This window comes from Oryza sativa, chromosome 3 (assembly GCF_034140825.1).
Source record: "Oryza sativa Japonica Group chromosome 3, ASM3414082v1".
Classification (NCBI taxonomy): domain Eukaryota; kingdom Viridiplantae; phylum Streptophyta; class Magnoliopsida; order Poales; family Poaceae; genus Oryza; species Oryza sativa.
The window spans coordinates 29,719,180-29,737,633 of record NC_089037.1 but is presented as its reverse complement, the minus strand read 5'-3'; the positions used below and the strand labels follow the sequence as shown (position 1 = coordinate 29,737,633).

General features: G+C 46.2%; 4 protein-coding genes and 1 long non-coding RNA gene across 5 annotated transcripts; 2 read left to right on the top strand and 3 right to left on the bottom strand.

Annotated features, from left to right (window-relative positions):
- Positions 1–387: 387 nt before the first annotated feature.
- Positions 388–1,665, bottom strand: LOC136355755 (mitogen-activated protein kinase kinase 9-like). The gene has a single exon (XM_066308672.1). The coding sequence runs from the start codon at positions 1,544–1,546 to the stop codon at positions 491–493; it is 1,056 nt and encodes a 351-aa protein (XP_066164769.1). The 5' UTR covers positions 1,547–1,665; the 3' UTR covers positions 388–490.
- A 1,583-nt stretch (positions 1,666–3,248) lies between these two features.
- On the top strand, positions 3,249–7,671 carry LOC4333901 (NADH dehydrogenase [ubiquinone] iron-sulfur protein 1, mitochondrial). The gene is made up of 5 exons (XM_015775155.3): positions 3,249–3,780; positions 4,037–4,283; positions 4,587–4,881; positions 5,533–5,907; positions 6,451–7,671. Exons 1-5 carry the CDS (start codon positions 3,354–3,356, stop codon positions 7,348–7,350), a joined length of 2,244 nt encoding a protein of 747 aa, XP_015630641.2. The 5' UTR covers positions 3,249–3,353; the 3' UTR covers positions 7,351–7,671.
- A 525-nt stretch (positions 7,672–8,196) lies between these two features.
- Positions 8,197–9,568, bottom strand: LOC136355756 (uncharacterized). Its single transcript, XR_010740098.1, has 2 exons — positions 9,242–9,568; positions 8,197–9,127 (listed from the first exon to the last, which is right to left on the bottom strand). It is a non-coding gene; the product is annotated as an uncharacterized lncRNA (long non-coding RNA).
- On the top strand, positions 8,767–11,087 carry LOC4333900 (uncharacterized). Its single transcript, XM_015775158.3, has 2 exons — positions 8,767–10,123; positions 10,605–11,087. The coding sequence occupies exons 1-2, from the start codon at positions 9,785–9,787 to the stop codon at positions 10,776–10,778; spliced, it is 513 nt and encodes a 170-aa protein (XP_015630644.1). The 5' UTR covers positions 8,767–9,784; the 3' UTR covers positions 10,779–11,087.
- On the bottom strand, positions 10,870–16,578 carry LOC4333899 (phragmoplastin DRP1C). The gene is made up of 16 exons (XM_015775156.3): positions 16,265–16,578; positions 16,089–16,152; positions 15,876–15,980; positions 15,354–15,455; positions 14,612–14,662; positions 14,469–14,530; positions 14,043–14,133; positions 13,822–13,886; positions 13,550–13,744; positions 13,332–13,451; positions 13,097–13,167; positions 12,733–12,958; positions 12,273–12,323; positions 11,940–12,168; positions 11,518–11,657; positions 10,870–11,270 (listed from the first exon to the last, which is right to left on the bottom strand). The coding sequence occupies exons 1-16, from the start codon at positions 16,400–16,402 to the stop codon at positions 11,145–11,147; spliced, it is 1,836 nt and encodes a 611-aa protein (XP_015630642.1). The 5' UTR covers positions 16,403–16,578; the 3' UTR covers positions 10,870–11,144.
- Between the last annotated feature and the right edge of the window lie 1,876 nt (positions 16,579–18,454).

Genomic DNA, 18,454 nt, shown 5'->3' with positions numbered 1-18,454 from the left:
TTTGACTAACATTTGATCATTTGTTTTATTTAAAAGTTTTATACAAATATAAAAATATTTATATCATGCTTAAAGAACATTTAATGATAAATCAAGTCACAATGAAATAAATGATAATTACATATTTTTTAATAAGACGAATGGTCAAATATATTTTAAAAAGTCAACAGCGTCACACATTAAAATACGAAGGAGGGAGTACAAATTCCTACACATTTTCTCTATTTTGCCATCGATTTTTTATACGATGGAAGAATGCTCCTGAATTCTACATTGTGAGATGCCTTCAATCAACACTGTTGATTGATGGCAAGATCAACTTATTTTCCCTTCCATATACACTTGTTAGCTATCCCTAAGCTCGCTCAATTATGTGCAAACTAACTAAAAGTCTTAACTATTCCTATACACTATACTCATGTACTCCGTATATGGTACAAATATACAGCGTACAATTCTACCTACGTTTCCATACACGTGTGCTGCCTCGCTACGACGACGGCGACGAGGCCTCGGCGACCAGCCGCCGGAGCGCGCGCCTCGACGCCGCCACGTCCCTCCCGGCGACGAACGGGTGGGCGAGGAGCTCGCCGACGGACGCCCTCTCGCGGTGGTCCTTGCGCAGGCACGCCGCCACGAACCCCCGGAGCTCCGGCGAGGCCGCGGCGCCGTCGGGCAGCGCGGGCGGCTCGCCGAAGCAGATGGCGCACATGAGCGCCGCCCAGCTCGGCTTCTGCCCGGCGGGGAGCAGCGGGTACCGGCCGGCGAGGAGCTCCAGGACGGTGACGCCGAGGCCCCACACGTCGGCGGCGAACGGGTCGTAGCGCCCGCCGTGCGCCTCCGGGTCGAACCGCTCCGGGCTCATGTACGCGGCGGTGCCGGCGTACGGCGGCGCGCGGTGGTCGCCGGCGCGCGGGGGGAGCACCCTGGCGATGCCGAAGTCGGCGAGCTTCACCTCGCCGTCCGTGCTGGCGAGGAGGTTCGCCGGCTTGACGTCAAGGTGCGCGACGCGGCGGGCGTGGAGGTACGCCAGCCCGGACAGCGCCTGCGCCGCCACCTCCGCCACCGCCGCCTCCGGGAACGCGGCGCCGGCGCGGCGGCGCGCGACGGCGTCGAGCGAGCCGCCGTCCACCAGCTCGAGGAGCAGCGCGACGTCGCCGGAGGCGGAGGCGGAGGCCGGAAGGACGGCGTGGCACCGGACGACGAACGGGGAGGCCGTCCGGCTGAGTATGTCCGCCTCCACGCCGGCGAGCTCGCCGCCGCCGGCGGAGTGCTGCACCTTCAGCGCGTAGAGCGCGCACGTCTCGCGGTGGCGAACCTTGTACACGGTGCCGCCATTCCCGCGGCCGAGCACGGCGACCCTCTCGAAGTCGGCGAGCCGGAACTGGCTGGCTCGGGACGCCGGCGTCGACGACGTCGACGCCGCGGCGACCGGTGGTGGGCATTGTCGCCGGGCGGCCGCCGCCGCATCTTGGAAGGGTACACGCGACGGGACGTGCAGCGAGAGGTTCATCTGGCTAAACCTCTTCTCCCTAATTAGAGCCATAATCCAAAGCGGTTAATGACTAATCGTGATTAGCTAACTGACCTGTGCTTGACACTGGATTAGTATCTGGCTGCTTATTTATACGTGTCAGAGAAGCACACTGGATCGTATGTGTTCCTTTCACAGGTTTGTGATGTGTAATTCCATTTCTTTTCGTTTCCATTTTATTTTTATTTTATTTTTGAAATGGAATGTTCCACCAAGTTTGATCCTGCACCTATGAGGTTTCTGTGTCATTTAGAAGGTTCTCAATAAGAAATATAATTTATTAGTAGTACAATACAATACATTAAAACCGTCTCTTGATTAATTAACAGGCCACTGCCGCCCATCAGAGATTAACAAAACGTTCTTAATCAGGTGACGTGGAGGAACATGACCATTAATAGGATGGGATTACTTGAAAGACAGTTCTTAATCTGGTCATTACAACGGCTGGTTGCCATGTTAACGCGCACGAGTAGATATTTTTTGAGAACTCGCACGAGTAGATAGATCAGGATTGATTCAGTTACGACTTGAAAAAATGATTTATTACCGTGCAACGTGTGCAGTCAGGCGTGTCACTTGTTGGATTATACTTTACTCGTTTTAAGAATGCAGCACGCCATGACGCAACTGTACTGCTTTGATCATTTTATTAAGGCCTAAATACTGTTTAGGCAGCTGTTTGTTATGTGCTGAGAAAGAGAAGGTGACATTGGCGGCCGGTGTCATATCATCAAGAAGAAGGGAAAAAAAGAGACTTCAATAGGGGTAGCAAACTAGCAATCGACACCGGGTAGAATATTTGGAAAACAAAAGGAGATAATCCTTTGACACATCATCAGCTGCCGCTTAAGCAATCGAGGACTTCAATTGACATAAACAGGCATTGGTCCTTGCTCGAGTGTACAAGTCTCACTCCGATTGTCCTCTTGTGGTGACGGCTAGTTGGTACAAGATGGCCTTCGCTGGGTTTAGTTCCGAAATATCTCTTTCAAACTTTCAACTTTTTCATCACATCAAAACTTTTTACACACATAAAATTCCAACTTTTTCATCACATTATTCCAATTTCAACCAAACCTTCAATTGTGGCGTGAAGTACACATAACCCTTGTTGATGGGCGGCATCTTCTCGTTCATTCTCATCCTCTTTAGCCCAAAGGTGTGAATGGAGTTAGATGTGTCAGCTGTCGATTTTTTTTCTTCTCAGCAATGAGGTTTTTGTTATAATTGTTTTTGCTATACCAAATACGAAATGTCGTACTATCTTTTGTGCAGGTTAGAAAAAGAATAGCGTGGGTTAAATATGTACATCCAAAATGGACAGAAGAGAACCAACCACATCAAACTGTGCTGGGTCTCCACTTTGGGGGAGTCCGGCTCCGGCCCATTTCCCCCGTTGACGCCCAAGCATATACTGCCATCCGGGCCCCACCCTACACATCCCGCACCCCACCCCTCTCCCTGCGTTCCGGCCCCACATGCAGTCTCACACCGCACCTTACCTTGACCAAAACCTCGGGGGACACGTAGCAGCGGCCACCACCACACCACACACACTCGAGAGACCCGCCTCACCTCGCTCCGCATCTCCCCTCAATCTTACTCCGTCACTGACACGTGGGCCCGACGAGCCATGGACCCACATGTCAGTGACACAGGAGCGGTGGCACCGAAGGTACGAGAGGATCTCTCTCACAAATCCATCTCCTCCAACCTCGCCGCACCAGCCAAGGGCAGGAGGCTCCCCCCCCCTCTCCCACCTCCCCGCGATCCCATCGCCGCCGCCGCAGCCGTCGCCGCCGCATCCGTCGCCGCCATGGCCTTCTTCGCGAGGGCGATCCGCTACTCCAGCCCGTACCTGCGCTCGCGCGCTCCTCCCCCGCCCGCGGTCGCCGCGTCGTGCCGCTGGATCTCGCCGACGGCGGCGGCGGGGTCGCCGGAGGCGGGCGCGGCGGTGGCGCCCGCGGACCCGGAGACGCCGCCCCCCAGGGAGCCCGTGGGAGGGGCGCGGGTGGAGCTCCCCAGCAACCCGGAGGACGCGCTCGAGGTGTTCGTGGACGGGCACGCCGTGCGGATCCCCAAGGGGTTCACCGTGCTCCAGGCCTGCGAGGTCGCCGGCGTCGACATCCCGCGGTTCTGCTACCACAGCCGTCTCTCCATCGCCGGCAACTGCCGCATGTGCCTCGTCGAGGTCGAGAAGTCGCCCAAGCCCGTCGCCTCCTGCGCCATGCCCGCGCTTCCAGGTGAGCAGTTCGATGCGGACGCGGCGTCGCGCTTCGCGGCCATTACTCTCTGTTGAATTGGGTTTTGAAACGGACAATGTTGGTGTGGTTTGCAAAATGTTAATGCCTTAGTCTCTCGGATCCATCTTTGTGTAGATTTGCCTGTAGTCTATATTGGCTAGTGATAGTTGGACTAATTGAATGATTAGTAGAGTGTGTGCGTTTATCTAGTAGGATTTGCAGGAGTTCTTAACGTTGGAGCGCCTTGTTGTAATAGGGATGAAGATTAAGACAAACACGCCAGTAGCAAAGAAAGCCAGGGAGGGTGTCATGGAGTTCCTGTTGATGAATCATCCGCTGGACTGCCCAATCTGTGATCAGGGTGGGGAGTGTGATCTCCAGGATCAGTCTATGGCATTTGGGGCTGACCGTGGTCGGTTCACTGAGATGAAGCGGTCCGTTGTGGACAAGAATTTGGGCCCATTGGTGAAGACAGTGATGACCCGTTGCATCCAATGTACAAGGTAATGTTTTTTTTTTTGCTTTTCAGTAGATTTGAATGAGTATCCACTTAAAGAGGTTTACTGCTGTTCAGTTTTGTCTATTGTCTGCTCCCTCTGCTTCCTGTGAGTACTATGTTCTTGGACAACAGATTTAGGAGCTGTCTGTACAAACTTGATAAGTTCAAACTTTGAGACCAAACATGTTCCTGATATATTTTCATGCTGTGGTAGCTTATCATCTTATATCAAAACAAAATATTGTCTGGCTGCTTCTTCAAGCTACCCTTGGCCGGTTTGTAACTTTGTATTTCTTGAAAAATGCAGGTGCGTCAGATTTGCTAGTGAGGTTGCTGGTGTTCAAGACCTGGGTATGTTAGGTCGTGGCAGTGGTGAAGAAATTGGAACATATGTGGAGAAACTTATGACAAGTGAACTCTCTGGAAATGTTATTGATATCTGCCCAGTTGGAGCCCTTACATCCAAGCCATTTGCATTTAAAGCTAGGAACTGGGAGCTGAAGGGCACTGAAACTATTGATGTTACTGATGCAGTAGGTTCAAACATTAGAGTTGACAGCAGAGGTCCTGAAGTTATGCGTATCGTTCCACGTCTCAATGAGGTTCGCTTATTGTCCACTTCTGTTGTAAATTTGACTTATTCTATGATTTTTGCTGGTAATGATCTACATTAGGATCATCGGATCATTTGGTTGTGGTCATGTGTTCTAGGGAGTAGGAATAGTACCTATTGTATGCCTATGATTACATTTGCCTTTATTGCATGCATGAGGCAGTGTCATGTTTCCTTTTTGCCGTAAGCCACCTCACTCGGTAAATTTCTCTTTGCTATGTTAGTAGAGTATTTCTGTTTTTCTTTGATTAGTCAAGCCACAGACAAATGAATGGATCATTTTTCGTAATGCACCTTACTGTTTCTTGTCTCAGTCCGGATCCTAGAGCTAAAAGATATGGACATCTTGTAATGTTTCTCATATTGATCAATTCATTCCCAATTTCAGCTGTGTACATAGTAACACTGATGATAAATAAACGTGTTGTACACACTTCTAACTCAGTAAACGTGTTGTACACACTTCTACTCAGTAAACATGTTTAAGGAATTACAGTGTGGTCGTTTGGACATTAGTTGTCCTCATTCTAGCTTGTGGATGTTCAACAGCGTGTTGATGAAACTTTTTCCCTTCGTCTGTTATGTCACATCTGTCTGAAATAAACACTGAGTAAGCTTCCTGTTTTCGTGATACTTGCAGGATATCAATGAGGAATGGATATCTGACAAAACACGGTTTTGTTATGATGGTCTGAAGAGGCAAAGACTAAACGACCCCATGATCCGTGGTACTGATGGCAGGTTTAAGGCAGTGACATGGCGGGATGCTCTCGCAGTTGTTGCTGAGGTTTTGCAACAAGTTAAACCAGAAGAAATCACTGGGGTTGCTGGTAAACTTTCTGATGCAGAGTCCATGATGGCACTGAAAGATTTTGTTAACAAAATGGGTTCGGATAAGGTGCTTTGTGAAGGAAATGGTCCAAGTCCTCCTGCGGATCTACGTTCTAACTACCTAATGAATACTAGCATTGCTGGGCTTGAGAAAGCTGATGTCTTCCTTTTGGTTGGTACACAGGTAAAATCTTGACTATACCTTACCTGTGGCTATTATTTACTGCCAATTTTTCTTGAATTCTTCACTTCTCCAAGAAATGCTGTGTAATTGCATTGCCTCATTTTTAGCATTGTGGCGGCTTATCTCTAGCACTATGCAGTTTCATTTGACAACTTTAGGATATTGCACTACTAGAAAGCATCCTTTTGGAGTCATGATTCCTGCAAGAAGTTCTCTACGGCTCAGCAGCTAGCCTGCAACTTGCCCTTAACTGTGGGTTATTTCCATATTGACATGCTTTTGCAACAGCTATTCTGTATATGGTACTATGCTAATCACTATGGAATTGATGTTTCTTAAAAACTCAGAAGCTGTTTTGCAACCTTCAATCACATGGAAACACCTTGCCTACATTCCATTTTTAACAAGCTTGAAATATATTGTCAGGCCAAAAAAATTGAGACATGCATGCAGCCATTCACATTTTTGGTGTTATATTTTGCTCTCTTGTCCTGTTAATGGTGCCTTTTCTGCACATATTTAATTATCTATTTCATGGAACAGCCAAGAGTTGAAGCTGCTATGGTTAATGCAAGAATCCGGAAGACTGTTAGAGCGACACAAGCTAAGGTTGCTTATATTGGACCTCCAACTGACTTCAACTATGACCATGAGCATCTTGGCACTGGACCACAAACCCTTGTTGAGATTGCAGAGGGTCGGCATCCCTTCTGTTCAACTCTGCAGTCTGCTAAGAATCCTGTCATCATTGCTGGGGCCGGGTTATTTGACCGGGAAGACCAAGATGCCCTTTTCTCAACGATAGAGACTGTAGCCAAAAAATTCAATGTGGTTAGACCAGACTGGAACGGGCTTAATGTTCTATTGCTGCATGCTGCACAAGCTGCAGCGCTTGATCTTGGTCTTGTTGCTAATCCTACAGAGAGCATCAAGTCCACAAAGTTTCTGTATCTGATGGGAGCTGATGATGTAGACTTGGACAAGGTTCCGGATGATGCATTTGTTGTTTACCAGGGACACCATGGTGACAAGGCTGTGTATAGGGCCAATGTTATCCTGCCATCATCAGCATTCAGCGAGAAAGAAGGCACCTATGAGAACACCGAGGGATGCACTCAGTGGACAATCCCAGCTGTTCCTACTGTTGGTGATGCTAGGGATGACTGGAAGATCCTCCGTGCTCTCTCTGAGGTGGCTGGGGCTCAACTTCCTTATGATAGCCTCTCAGGTGTGAGGGACCGGATTAGCATGGTAGCACCAAACCTTGTGCATGTAGATGAGAGGGAGCCGTGCACTATTTCCTCTGAAGTGAAGCCTCCGGTAAAGCAACAAGTGAGCTCTACTCCATTCAAAACTGTTGTGGAGAACTTCTATATGACTGATGCAATCACAAGAGCCTCAAAGATAATGGCCCAATGCAGTGCAACCTTGTTGAAGAAGTGAAATCTACACCTTTCGGAAGCTATTCATCGGCAGAAAAGATTTTAGTTCCTTGTTTTTGCTCCAAATTTCCCCAGTTGTTGCATGCTTGGTTGGAAATTGGAGTATAATTTGGACTGCCCTTAGATTTGAAGAGCAGCAAAACTTGGTCTGTGAATTTTTCTTGTGTATGAGAAGCAGAGCATACTCAATAAGCTTGTTGTCCTTCTGAATCATGCAACAGCCACAGGCAATAATTTTGTTCCTTTTTAGTTCTTGCTCTGTTTGTTGTGAAACCAACTTTTCTGGAAGCAAGCAAAAGTGCAAAACTGCGAACATTTTCTAGTCGAGTAAATTGTTAAAGTGGCGTTCCTGGCCTTGTTGTTTCGTTGATAGGTCGGTGGTTTGCAACATTCCATTTGTTATGTTAAACTTGGTGGTGACCACACAGTTCAGCAAATTTTGCATCTTTGATTTCTTGAATGCTGTTATCCTAAGTGCAAGCAATGTTCCTCACCTGGCCAAACGTGACAACGTACTATACTACCGTTGAATCTAGAATTTGCTGGGAAGCTGAGAACGCACTGTCTCCGCTCTTAAAAAAAAACAATCTAAAACAGTCCCCCCGTCCTTAGAAAAAGCCAACCTAAAATAGGATGCGAAATTTTATTATCTCATACTCCCTCCGTCCTTAAAAATGCTAGGATGCTGATATTTTTTTGACGGAGGGAGTAATACAGTTCTAGAATTTGCTGCGAGGATGGGAACCAATGTTTGCTGTCATCTAGAATCTACATGGCGTTAATGTATCACGGGCTCGGTGTATTTAGGCCCTGTTTAGATCTCATCCTAAAACTTTACACCATGTCACATCGAACGTTTGAACACATATATAAAGTATTAAATATAGGTTAAAAAATAACTAATTATACAGATTGCGACTAATTTGCGAGACGAATCTTTTAAGCCTAATTGCTCCATGATTTAACAATGTGGTGCTACAGTAAACATTTGCTAATGATGGATTAATTAGGCTTAATAAATTCGTCTCGTGATTTACTGACCGATTCTTTAATTAGTTTTTTATTAGTGCCCGAACACCTCTTACAACACCATATATAATATCTAATGTGACACGCTAAAACTTTACGCCCCTGATCTTAAACACCCCCTTATTCTACTGTCCCATGAATCCATGTCTCCCTGACGGCAAGTCGGCAACCCTTAGAAGGTGAGCGAGCTAGCGACCGATTTCCGTTTTTGACGGGGCTCGGTGTGTCAGGCTCGGTGGATTCAGCTTCGGTGACATTGATATGGCAAGTCACCGGATGACATACCGTGCATGTGAGCCATCCAAAACGAATCCAACGTCTGCTTTAGTTGGGCCCGCACGCAGGGCAAAAAATCGCCGTTTTCATCCCCGTAGGCCGTAGCGGAGACGTACTGGCGGGAGACGGCGCCCCCAATTCCTCATCGCGCGCGTCCGCGAGCCAGCGGGGAGAGTCGCCGCCACCGTGACCGGAGAGGTGACATTCCGACGAGCTCACCACGAGTGTGGAGGCGGTCGGGCGGCCGCCGCGTGAGGTTGGGGCCGGGGCCTGCCGTGCCGCCGTGGCCAGAGGCGCATGGAGGCGACCGGCCAGAGGCGCGTGGAGGCGACCTGGAGTCGACGAGGTCCAGCCGCCTCCCGGTGTGGAAGAGGTGCGTGCGCGGCCCTGTGTTTCATCAATTTTGCTGTGTGTTCCCCTTTCGGTTGGGTGCTTTGGCTCTGTTGCTCGATTAGTGCTAGCTGTTGGATTAGCTAGCATATGTTCAGTAGAATTGGCGAGATGTAATTAGCTAGCATATTTTACAGTTGGGGAATGTGGGCTGCACTTGTAGAGCGAACTGAGAAGTAGCAGTAGGAAATAAATACCAGTAGGAAATAAATACATCAGGGTCCTCGCGCAGCCACCGCCCGGTCCCCTCCCTAGTCGCGGCCGCCTGGCGCGGCGGCAGCCTGAGGCGGGCGAGGGGAGGCGAAGCGGCGAGGCGGCCTGCCGCCTCTCCGGCCTGGCGCGGCGACGGCTGCCAACTAGCTCGCGGCGGCGGCTTGACGCGGGCGAGGGGAGGCAAAGCGACGAGGCGGCTGCCCGGTCCCCTTCCCACTCGCGGCGGCGCGGTGGCCTAGCGCCTCTCCGGCCTGGCGCGGGGAGGCGGCGACGAGAGCACGTGAGATTGGGGCGAGACTGGAGGAGACGTCGTCTAGCAGGAAGGGTAGCGCGTGGGGTGAAAACGGAGTCCTGCAGGTGGGCTAGCGCAGCGGACCGTTGGATTAGTTTTCAACGCCTCAGATTGCTCCAATGTCACACCGTGCCATGCCATAGCAAAGTCACCGAATCTGAATCCGCCTTATCCACCAACGAACCCACCCCAACCCACACCGCGCACGCGCACGCGCAATCGCAGCATCACCAGCATGGCGTCCCACGCCCACTGCGCCCCCGCCGCCAACCTCTCGCCGTCCCCGGGCCCGTGCCTCCCGCTGCGCCTGCGCCGTCGCGACCGCGAGCTCCCTCGCCCAGCTCGCGCCGCGCTCCAGCGCCGTCACGCCGTCGGCATTGTGCGGACGAATCGCCGCCGCGGCGCCGTCGCCTGCAGGAGGCGGCGGGTGCGGCACGAGGAGGAGGACGAGGAGGAGTACGGGCACAACGAGGAGATGGCGCGGTTGGAGCGGTACAGCGAGGGCGCGCGCGACCAAGCACTCCTCGTCAAGGCCAGGGTCGACGACGAGGTGGAGGTCGTGCTCGTCTTCAAGGTAGAAGCACTGCACTACCACTGGCAGAGCTGTTCTATCCATCCTAAAATAACCCAATCTAATAAAGCATGCGATATATCATACTACACTGATTTGGATAGTCACATTTCAGCACTATAATTTTGAACAGTATAGATGTGTTATATTATATATTAGATTTGTTTATTTTAAAATGAGGAAGGACAATGATTCTAAGTCTAAATTCAGTTTAGGATGTGTAGGTTTATTTATTTTATTTTAGAATGGAGGAAGGACGGCAATTCGCAATCTAAATACCACAGTTTAGGATGTGTCATGTTCTCTCAGATTTGTTCATTTTAGAAGGAAGAAAGAATGTCCGGGAGGCGATTCGGTGACTGATCTTTCTTTAAATATAGTTTAAGATGTGTCATAATTCTCTTAGATTTGTTTATTTTAGAAGGAAAGAAAGAACGTCCGGAAGGCGATTCGGTGACTGATTTTTTCTTTTGTGTGGGCACAGGGATTCTCGTCGAGGCTGAGCGGGAGAACGGCGGCGGATCCAGCGATGAGCGTGCTGCCGGAGAGGGCGATCATACAGACGGTGGACGTGGTGAGGGGCCCGTTCAATCCCACCAACATCGAGTACCTGGAGAAGGATCTTCCATGGGACGACTTCAAGAGCCGCCTCCATTAGCAAAAAATGTAGCTCTACCAAGAATGCGGATCCTTTCAGTTGGCAACAAGGCATCTAAAATCTCTCATGATATATCAGTGGAGGTGCTAAATCAACAAAGAATATATATATCTGCATTCATATCAGTGTGATCCCGGAGGACCAGCTCATCATCATCAACATCATACAAAAAGGCCAAGATGGCCAAGGAAATATACTTGTCTGACAAGGTAGAAAGGACACTCGCATGAAAGAAAAAAGAAAGAAAGAATAGTGTACGGATCTCCATGTGAATCCAGACGTAAATGGAATTAGAGCATTCTACGGCAATGATCTGTGTGTCGCAGATGTATGTCTATCTCTTCCAGCTGTGACTTCGCTAACCGATCATTTCCACGCGACTGAGTCGATCTCGTTCCGGGCAGATTTGTACAGCTCTAGCCTCTTGACTAAGGAATCCCTCTTCTCCATCAAAGCGGGATCCTCATCCAACATCGCGCTGAGCTGTTTCTTCTGCGTTATGGAAATAAAAAGCAAATGGTGTCCAAGTTAATATAAATGTGCAAATCAATGCGACACAAGGATAAAACAAGAAAATTTTCATTTAGCCACAAATACAGTGTACATATATTTTGAAATGGATGGTTAATATTTTGAAGTAGAGTGCAATTTACTCGATATTAATTATGAGCCAACTTTCTAATCACTATGAAACACGTTATCTTTTTTTAGTTTTGAACTAAGGTAGTATAAAACATACCTCCTTGCTTCCCACATGAGCATAGAAACGGTTAAGCAAGTTTCTTTTTGCCTCCTTCACTTGACAGTGCACCACAGCTTTTGGAATGGTGTTCCTCAATGTCTCACAAACCATGTTAATGTAAGATGATACATTTGACCCTGAATAAAACAATGATGATGTCATGAATATACTTTGTCGATTTAAAAAATTAGTTCGCATAATTGTTGTCATCGAAATTCACATATGGTCATATCTTGACATGTTTGCTAGTGTCAGCACTCAGCAGAACGTGAATGGCACTAGTACCCTATGTTACATCTTAGATTCTGCTTATTAAGTCAGTTTGTTAAGTACTTCGTGTGACCTCTGTGTTGAGGTCTTAGAACAGTTGACTCAATCAATTGCCATTAAAGAAACAAAATAGAATGTTGAATTGTTACCGATTCTTCTTAAATGGTTGTCCTGATATCTGTCATTGGCTGGAGTGTTATTATTAGCCCCCTTATCTGGTTCTGTAGGGAGTTTTCTGAAAAATTCTACAGTTAGGTAGCTGGCCTCCATCTCAACAAGACGAATAACTGTCTTTCGACCATCCTCACGAAATCTTTCCAGGCTTTCATTTGCTGCAGCAGCTATATCTGTCTGAAGTGTTGGGAAACGCTTCAACTCCTGTGGCATCCAAGATAACCAATGTAAACAGTCAATGCAGGAGTGTCATTGAGTGATCAGTAATATCTACTGAGGTTCACTGAGAATTGAAAATCAACACAAACCTCTGTTGCTGCAATCGATCTACGAACAAGTTCCTTCAAGACCAAATGAACCTAGCAGATACGAGAACATAATCAACCAGATGTAGTGAACAAAACAGACGTAGTGCAATATGGCTTGACATATGAAAATGCCCCCAAAAGCACTGGAATCAAATGCCTTCCTTTGTTGAATAAACAAATGGTACATTCCAATTAAATCTATAGTATCCCTCTCTTTCCGCAATTGAGCACTTGATGAACTTAAGCACTCTTATATTCACTACTTTGACAAGAAGCTCGTCATGGTTCTGCAATCTTCTCATATGATGTTTTAGTTGTTCAACACAGGGGGAAAATGTATATATTGGATAAGAAAAGGCTAGTTTATGTAAGTCTATATATCAGTCATTGGAACAGGATCCTACTTGCTTAATAATTAAATTAAAAGTGCCTAAAGAAGATCTATTGATGAGAAGTATACCGCATCAACTGAAGCTTCCGCTGGACCCCTGAAGTAGTGGAGCGAACTATCTATAAGCCTTCTGTACCCTTGCTCAGGGGCAATCAAGTGGGGTTGATAACCATCAGCCTCTGAAATGACTTTCCGAACATTTTGCAATGAAAGATGCTTATCAAATGGAAGCTTTTTCAGTGCTGCTGGTAATTGGTGGTCAAAGACACCATAAATACGATCTCCACCTGGCCGACTAAGAGAACAAAAAATAATTGAGTGTTATTAACATGCCTGTAGATTCTTTGCCATTCATCTATGGGATACTATTTATCAATATATATGGCATAAAAAGCAACAGCACTCAAGAAAAGGGCCTAATAAAATATCTTACCCGCCATCTAGGTGCTCTTTAAAAACTCGGTCAAACGCACGACACATGTCCAATATTGTGTACAGTTGTGCCTGTAGATTATGATAAGTTTATGAGACAGCATGATGTAGACATGGTTTGGGAATAGATAATGTGCTAGGGTGCCATTCAAATGAATGTTGCAGGTTGTGGCACGAACAACATGAACCTGAACACTTGCAGAAAGTTACAACAAGCAAAGTACGGTTTTTCTTACCCCAGCATCACCTCCAATTGGCCTACCAAGGCGATCCAACTCAGCTTCAATTTCATCAATTGTTTTGTTAATCATGGCTATAATACTTGGAATTTTTGCTCTGATCACAGCCTCTAAGTGCTGAATGTGTAAATAGAAGTGTATCAGCAGTCAGCCTTTTCAATCCAGTTATTTTTTGGGGAGAGGGAAAGTACACCACAATAGCAAAATGCCCTGACCTGAGACAGAAGCTTAGCAAGGTACTCTGCACCCATTTTATGTGCCAAGTGACCATAATCTGGGCTACTTTCAAAGTACTCCTTTTCTTTGCGTCTTGCTGCTAGCATGTCGACATTCCTGTTGATATCAGCTTGTGACCGGTTGACAATTCCCACCCAGGGGTGTTGCAAACGATACTGCCTCCCTTCAAGTACCTAGGATTACATGGCGTTGAAAATGAGTGCTGTGTCCATAGCGTACAAGAGTTAAGAAAAAATGACAAGTCACATACATCAACAGCATTGGTACCCTTATCCATCAAATCAAGCTTTGTCAACACTCCAAAGGTTCTGTCACCTAAAAATATTATGAAATAAATTGTCAACAGATAAGAATGGAACAAGACAGATCACTGCAATACTGCTGTATGGCAATAAAATAAAATATGCATAAAATTATTGTCATATGTGAGAAATATTTGAAATGCCACAGTGAAGAAAATATAAAATGTACCTGAAGGATCAACATCCCTAGCAAGCTTGATAGCATCTGATGTTGCTATATCTTGATTAGCTGGAGATATGGCCAGTATGATAGAATTTGGCTGAAGTTTCCAAAAAGAACAAATGTAGGAACAAAAATGAACAGTTTTAATCAGAACATGACCAAGCAGAATTTGCAGCATATAGAAATACATTAAGTTATATTAGCATGACCATAAGACAGGCCAGAGAACAAAAGAATAATGTTTCTAGACTTGACTCGTAGTACCCACTACCCACCCCAGAAAAAAAAACTGTCACCACAAATAAACATTGGACAAGAACAATAGTAAAGCTTAGAATTGATATGGCAGGGTGGACAGTACTCATTAAGTGAATGTAGCACATGGAGCTAAAATAAACATGGCACTAATGGCATGCAACAGACTTCTTTTACCTTATCAACATAAGACCGAACCATGTTTTCAATATCTTGGACAATAGATTCTTGTTGCCCCTCTGTTAATAAAAAGTTCGTGTCACAAACAATCACATAAAAAGAGTACGCATAGAAAACTAGAAGCATCCAAGAAAACATACCTACAGCAACCTTCGTCAATCCAGGAAGATCAATAAGTGTCAGGTTTACAACTGCAAGAAAATGGGTGCAAAATTACATTAGTGAAAAAATTTATGACAAGGACTAGGATCTGCTGAGCACAAAACGTCTCTATATAACAGGTCATATGCTGCAGCACAAGCACAATGTAACTACTTTCAAATTATCATAATATGATTATTTGTTCCTCAGGGTTAAGAAATAGATTTCCAGAATGATTCCTTTTATGTACACCTTTTGAATTGTTTCTATAGTCAATATTTTGATGCTTAATTTTGTTGCATATAAAGCAGGGTCGATTATTAATATCAAACATGAAATTTTGAAGTGCTAATATAAATCTGCAGAGATGCCTCATACAGTTTGGTGTGATTAGTCTGAAAGGACCACAATGGAGGGGTTTAGACCAACATCAGAACTAAGAACAGGTGGAGAGCAGAGCAAATATACATTTTTTTTAAAGGAAACATATGCCAGCTCTCAAGTTTTGAAGAATTATAAGGGATAAATCCTGAAAGGAATCCAAATTTAAAAATGTAAAAGTAATAGTAGAAATTATCAGTCTACATCCTATTGATCCCAAATTTCATCCACAACATACAATTTAAAGTTTACAGGCATTTGGGGGAGCTGAGAGCGAGTCAGCGAAGCAGGTTCTGTTTGAATGAAACATTCATAGTACACATCACATACCAAAAGTTCAAAACAAGCATCAAGACTTACCATGTGGAGAATATATACTCAAATGGATGGGAATATTTGATATAGCTTTCGTTTTTCCAGTAATGCGATCGGTTTCATCAGCAATCTCTTTCCTAACAGCAGCTGCAATTATACAAAGAATTTAAATATTTCAACTGAACATCTCTTGCAATAGCTATGTTAGGACACTAGTAATGAACCGGGAAATAACTTTGCTCAGATACTCACTAGTATCCTACAGTGATTGTGACTTGTGAGATCTACTCCTAAACGTCATTAGTTCCTTAGTTCACACTGCATATAGCAATGTGTGGATGCTAATTGTATATGTTCTTGTTTTTAGGTTGATAGGCAAACTTCAGTGAAGTAAACTATAACCAGGGAAAGCGGTATCATCCTCCTTGCTGATCTCTCGTGGAAAAGTCTACTCGTTGGAATTAAGACAACTTTGAAGTTTGCACAACACTAACTCTAATAAATGAAATTGAATACACAAATCAACCTGCTGGACTGCAAAGCACAAATATGGCAATGATCCCTTACCAAAGTCAGTGAAACGCTTCCGCGGGGCGTGGAGGAACTCGGCGTACTCCTGCCCACCCTCCGTCTTGTGCAGCTGCAGCACAAGAGGCCTCCTCGTCACGATTCCTAATCAAACCGAGAGAATGCGCATTAATCCCTCGCAAACCAAGCCGATCCAGACGAAATGGCGCGCGAAAAAAGAAAAAAAAACGAGCGATCCAGCGTCGGCATTACCGGATCCACGAGGCAGGAAGTCCCTCCCCACTATGCTCTCGAGCACCGACGACTTCCCGGAACTCTGGATGCATCACAAACGCAAACCGAAGGGGGGTGAGCGCCATATCCAGATCTGGCCGCCATGGCTTTGGATCTGAGAGGTAGGTACGCAGGGTGGTGGCGAGCACGCGTACCTGGCCTCCGACGACGGCGACGGAGGGCAGCGCCTCCCAGAGGGAACCCCCCTCGCCGCCGCCCCCGTGGTCGCCGAGGACGGTGCACGCCCGCTGGATCCGGTTCACCAGCCCGATCAGGCTCCCCATCGTCGCCATCTCGGGCAAAGCCCCCAACCGCCTACCCGCCCAACGGCTCTGCGCGACGTCGCTGTAGTCTCCGGCTCACCGGCGGCTCACCGGAGCACGGCGGCGGCGGCGGCGGTGGAGGGTGGGATCTACCGGAGAGTGGAGAAGCGGAGGCGAGAGAAATCGAAGGAAAAATTTTTTTTAGTACCAGCGGATTTTGAAAGCGAGGCCTATGTAAGCTTCGCGAGGAGGGTGGTGGTGATGACGAACGCTGCGTGGACCGGGTGTTGGTGCACCGGGATGTGTGAGCCGGGTCACTGCATGTGGGGCCAGGGTTGCAGAGGAGGACTGCAGGTGGGCCCCAGGGAGTGGGAGAGCAGAGGAGGCGTGGGGGTAGGGGAGGTTTGGGTGGACCGGGTGCATGGGACGGAAGCCGTTGGATTCGCGTTGGGAGGGAGCCGACGGGGGGAGTGGTGGTGGGACCATGATGTCTGGTGCGTGACGCGTGAGCCGCACCTTACCTGGGAGGCTGGAGCGTGCGCTCACGTTGGATGGGGAATCGACGGTCACGGTGAGATCGGCTAACGTTCGGAAACAGCCGAGAGGAGTGGCGAAAGAGAGGAACTACCTCCCTACAAAATATTGGAGCTTTCTTATATCTTACTATTATTAGCTTCGTTCTAAAATATAATATTTTTTAAATTATTTAATTAAAACTAAGATTAAGAAAGAAAACTTTAGTATTATGAATACTAAGATAAGATGAGAAAACATTTGAATGGGTGATAATTAATAGAACAAATACTATTATGAATAGTGCAGCAAACCAATTTCATATCATCTTACCTTATATTATCACAATCTCAAATATAGTTACTTTTGGGTTATGTAGGTGGACAAGCATTTGTCCAAGTATAAAACCAAAAGTTCTCGAGGAATTAGAACTAATGGCCCTTTTATTTGGAGGAAACCATAATAATTTTGGAGGATTTCAACCCTATGGAGAAATTTCCTATGACCTTTGAAACAAAGGATTGAATCATATCATATCCTTTAAAATTTCTATAGAATGAACAATCCTATCAGAATCTTATGTTTTGCACTTGTATTCCTACCATAATTTTGTGTTTTTCCTATCCCTCCGTTTTTCCATTCCTACAATTCAAAGAAGCTCTAAAGGAATGCTCTAGATCAACTGTTTAGATGCCATACGGTAAGAGAGAAGCATAAGCGTAACTCCAACAAACTATCTATCTTACTCTTCGAAGCAAAATTTGACAAACTTAGATAAAAAAATCCTCGAACAAACTTGCCAAGCCAAATGAGTGGCCAAAATTCTCACTTGGATGGCCAAATCTAACAAGTTGATAGCCTCATCGGTTGTCCATATCCCTAGTAAGTCGTTTTGGCTTACTAGGGAATAAAAATTAATTTAAAGGTAAAATTTTTATACATTTGTTCGTAGCGATTTAAGTTAATATAAAAAGAAATTACGTTGAAAATATCTTAAAATCAAGTTAAAAAATTCAAATTTTGGCTTTTGTTTTGACTCATTAGGCCGACCGATGGGGCACACCTCCCCCACCTTCTCTCTTCCCTCCCCCATCCCTCTCAAGCACAACATATAGGTCCCACTGTCACAAACTCAACGGAGGGTGTAGATGGAGAGGTTGGAGCACAAATGAAATATGGAGAGGAAATTTTTTTTATCAACTTGCCAAATGTGGAGATGGAGAGTTTGATTTGGGTATGCTGTTGGAGATGCTCTTAGGTGAAGATCTCATGTTTATTTCCTAAGAATTCAAATAGAGCTCATCTCATATCATAGGGACTTCAGTTTCAAACCCTCCAAAATTATTTCCTTCGTTCTAGAGGAGCCATAAACTCGGAACGATGTGGTTCCAAGAGGGGAGGAACGGGAAGGGCAATTAGGATCAAATTAGCCATAATTAGTGATATGCCATGCCATTCTATTGCTCAATGGAAGCATAGGCATTAGCTGGGGGAGCCATTGCCCATTGGTCAAAGAAAGCAAAGAGAAGAGCCAATCCAAGAGTAATATATCTGCATCCATTTTCCATT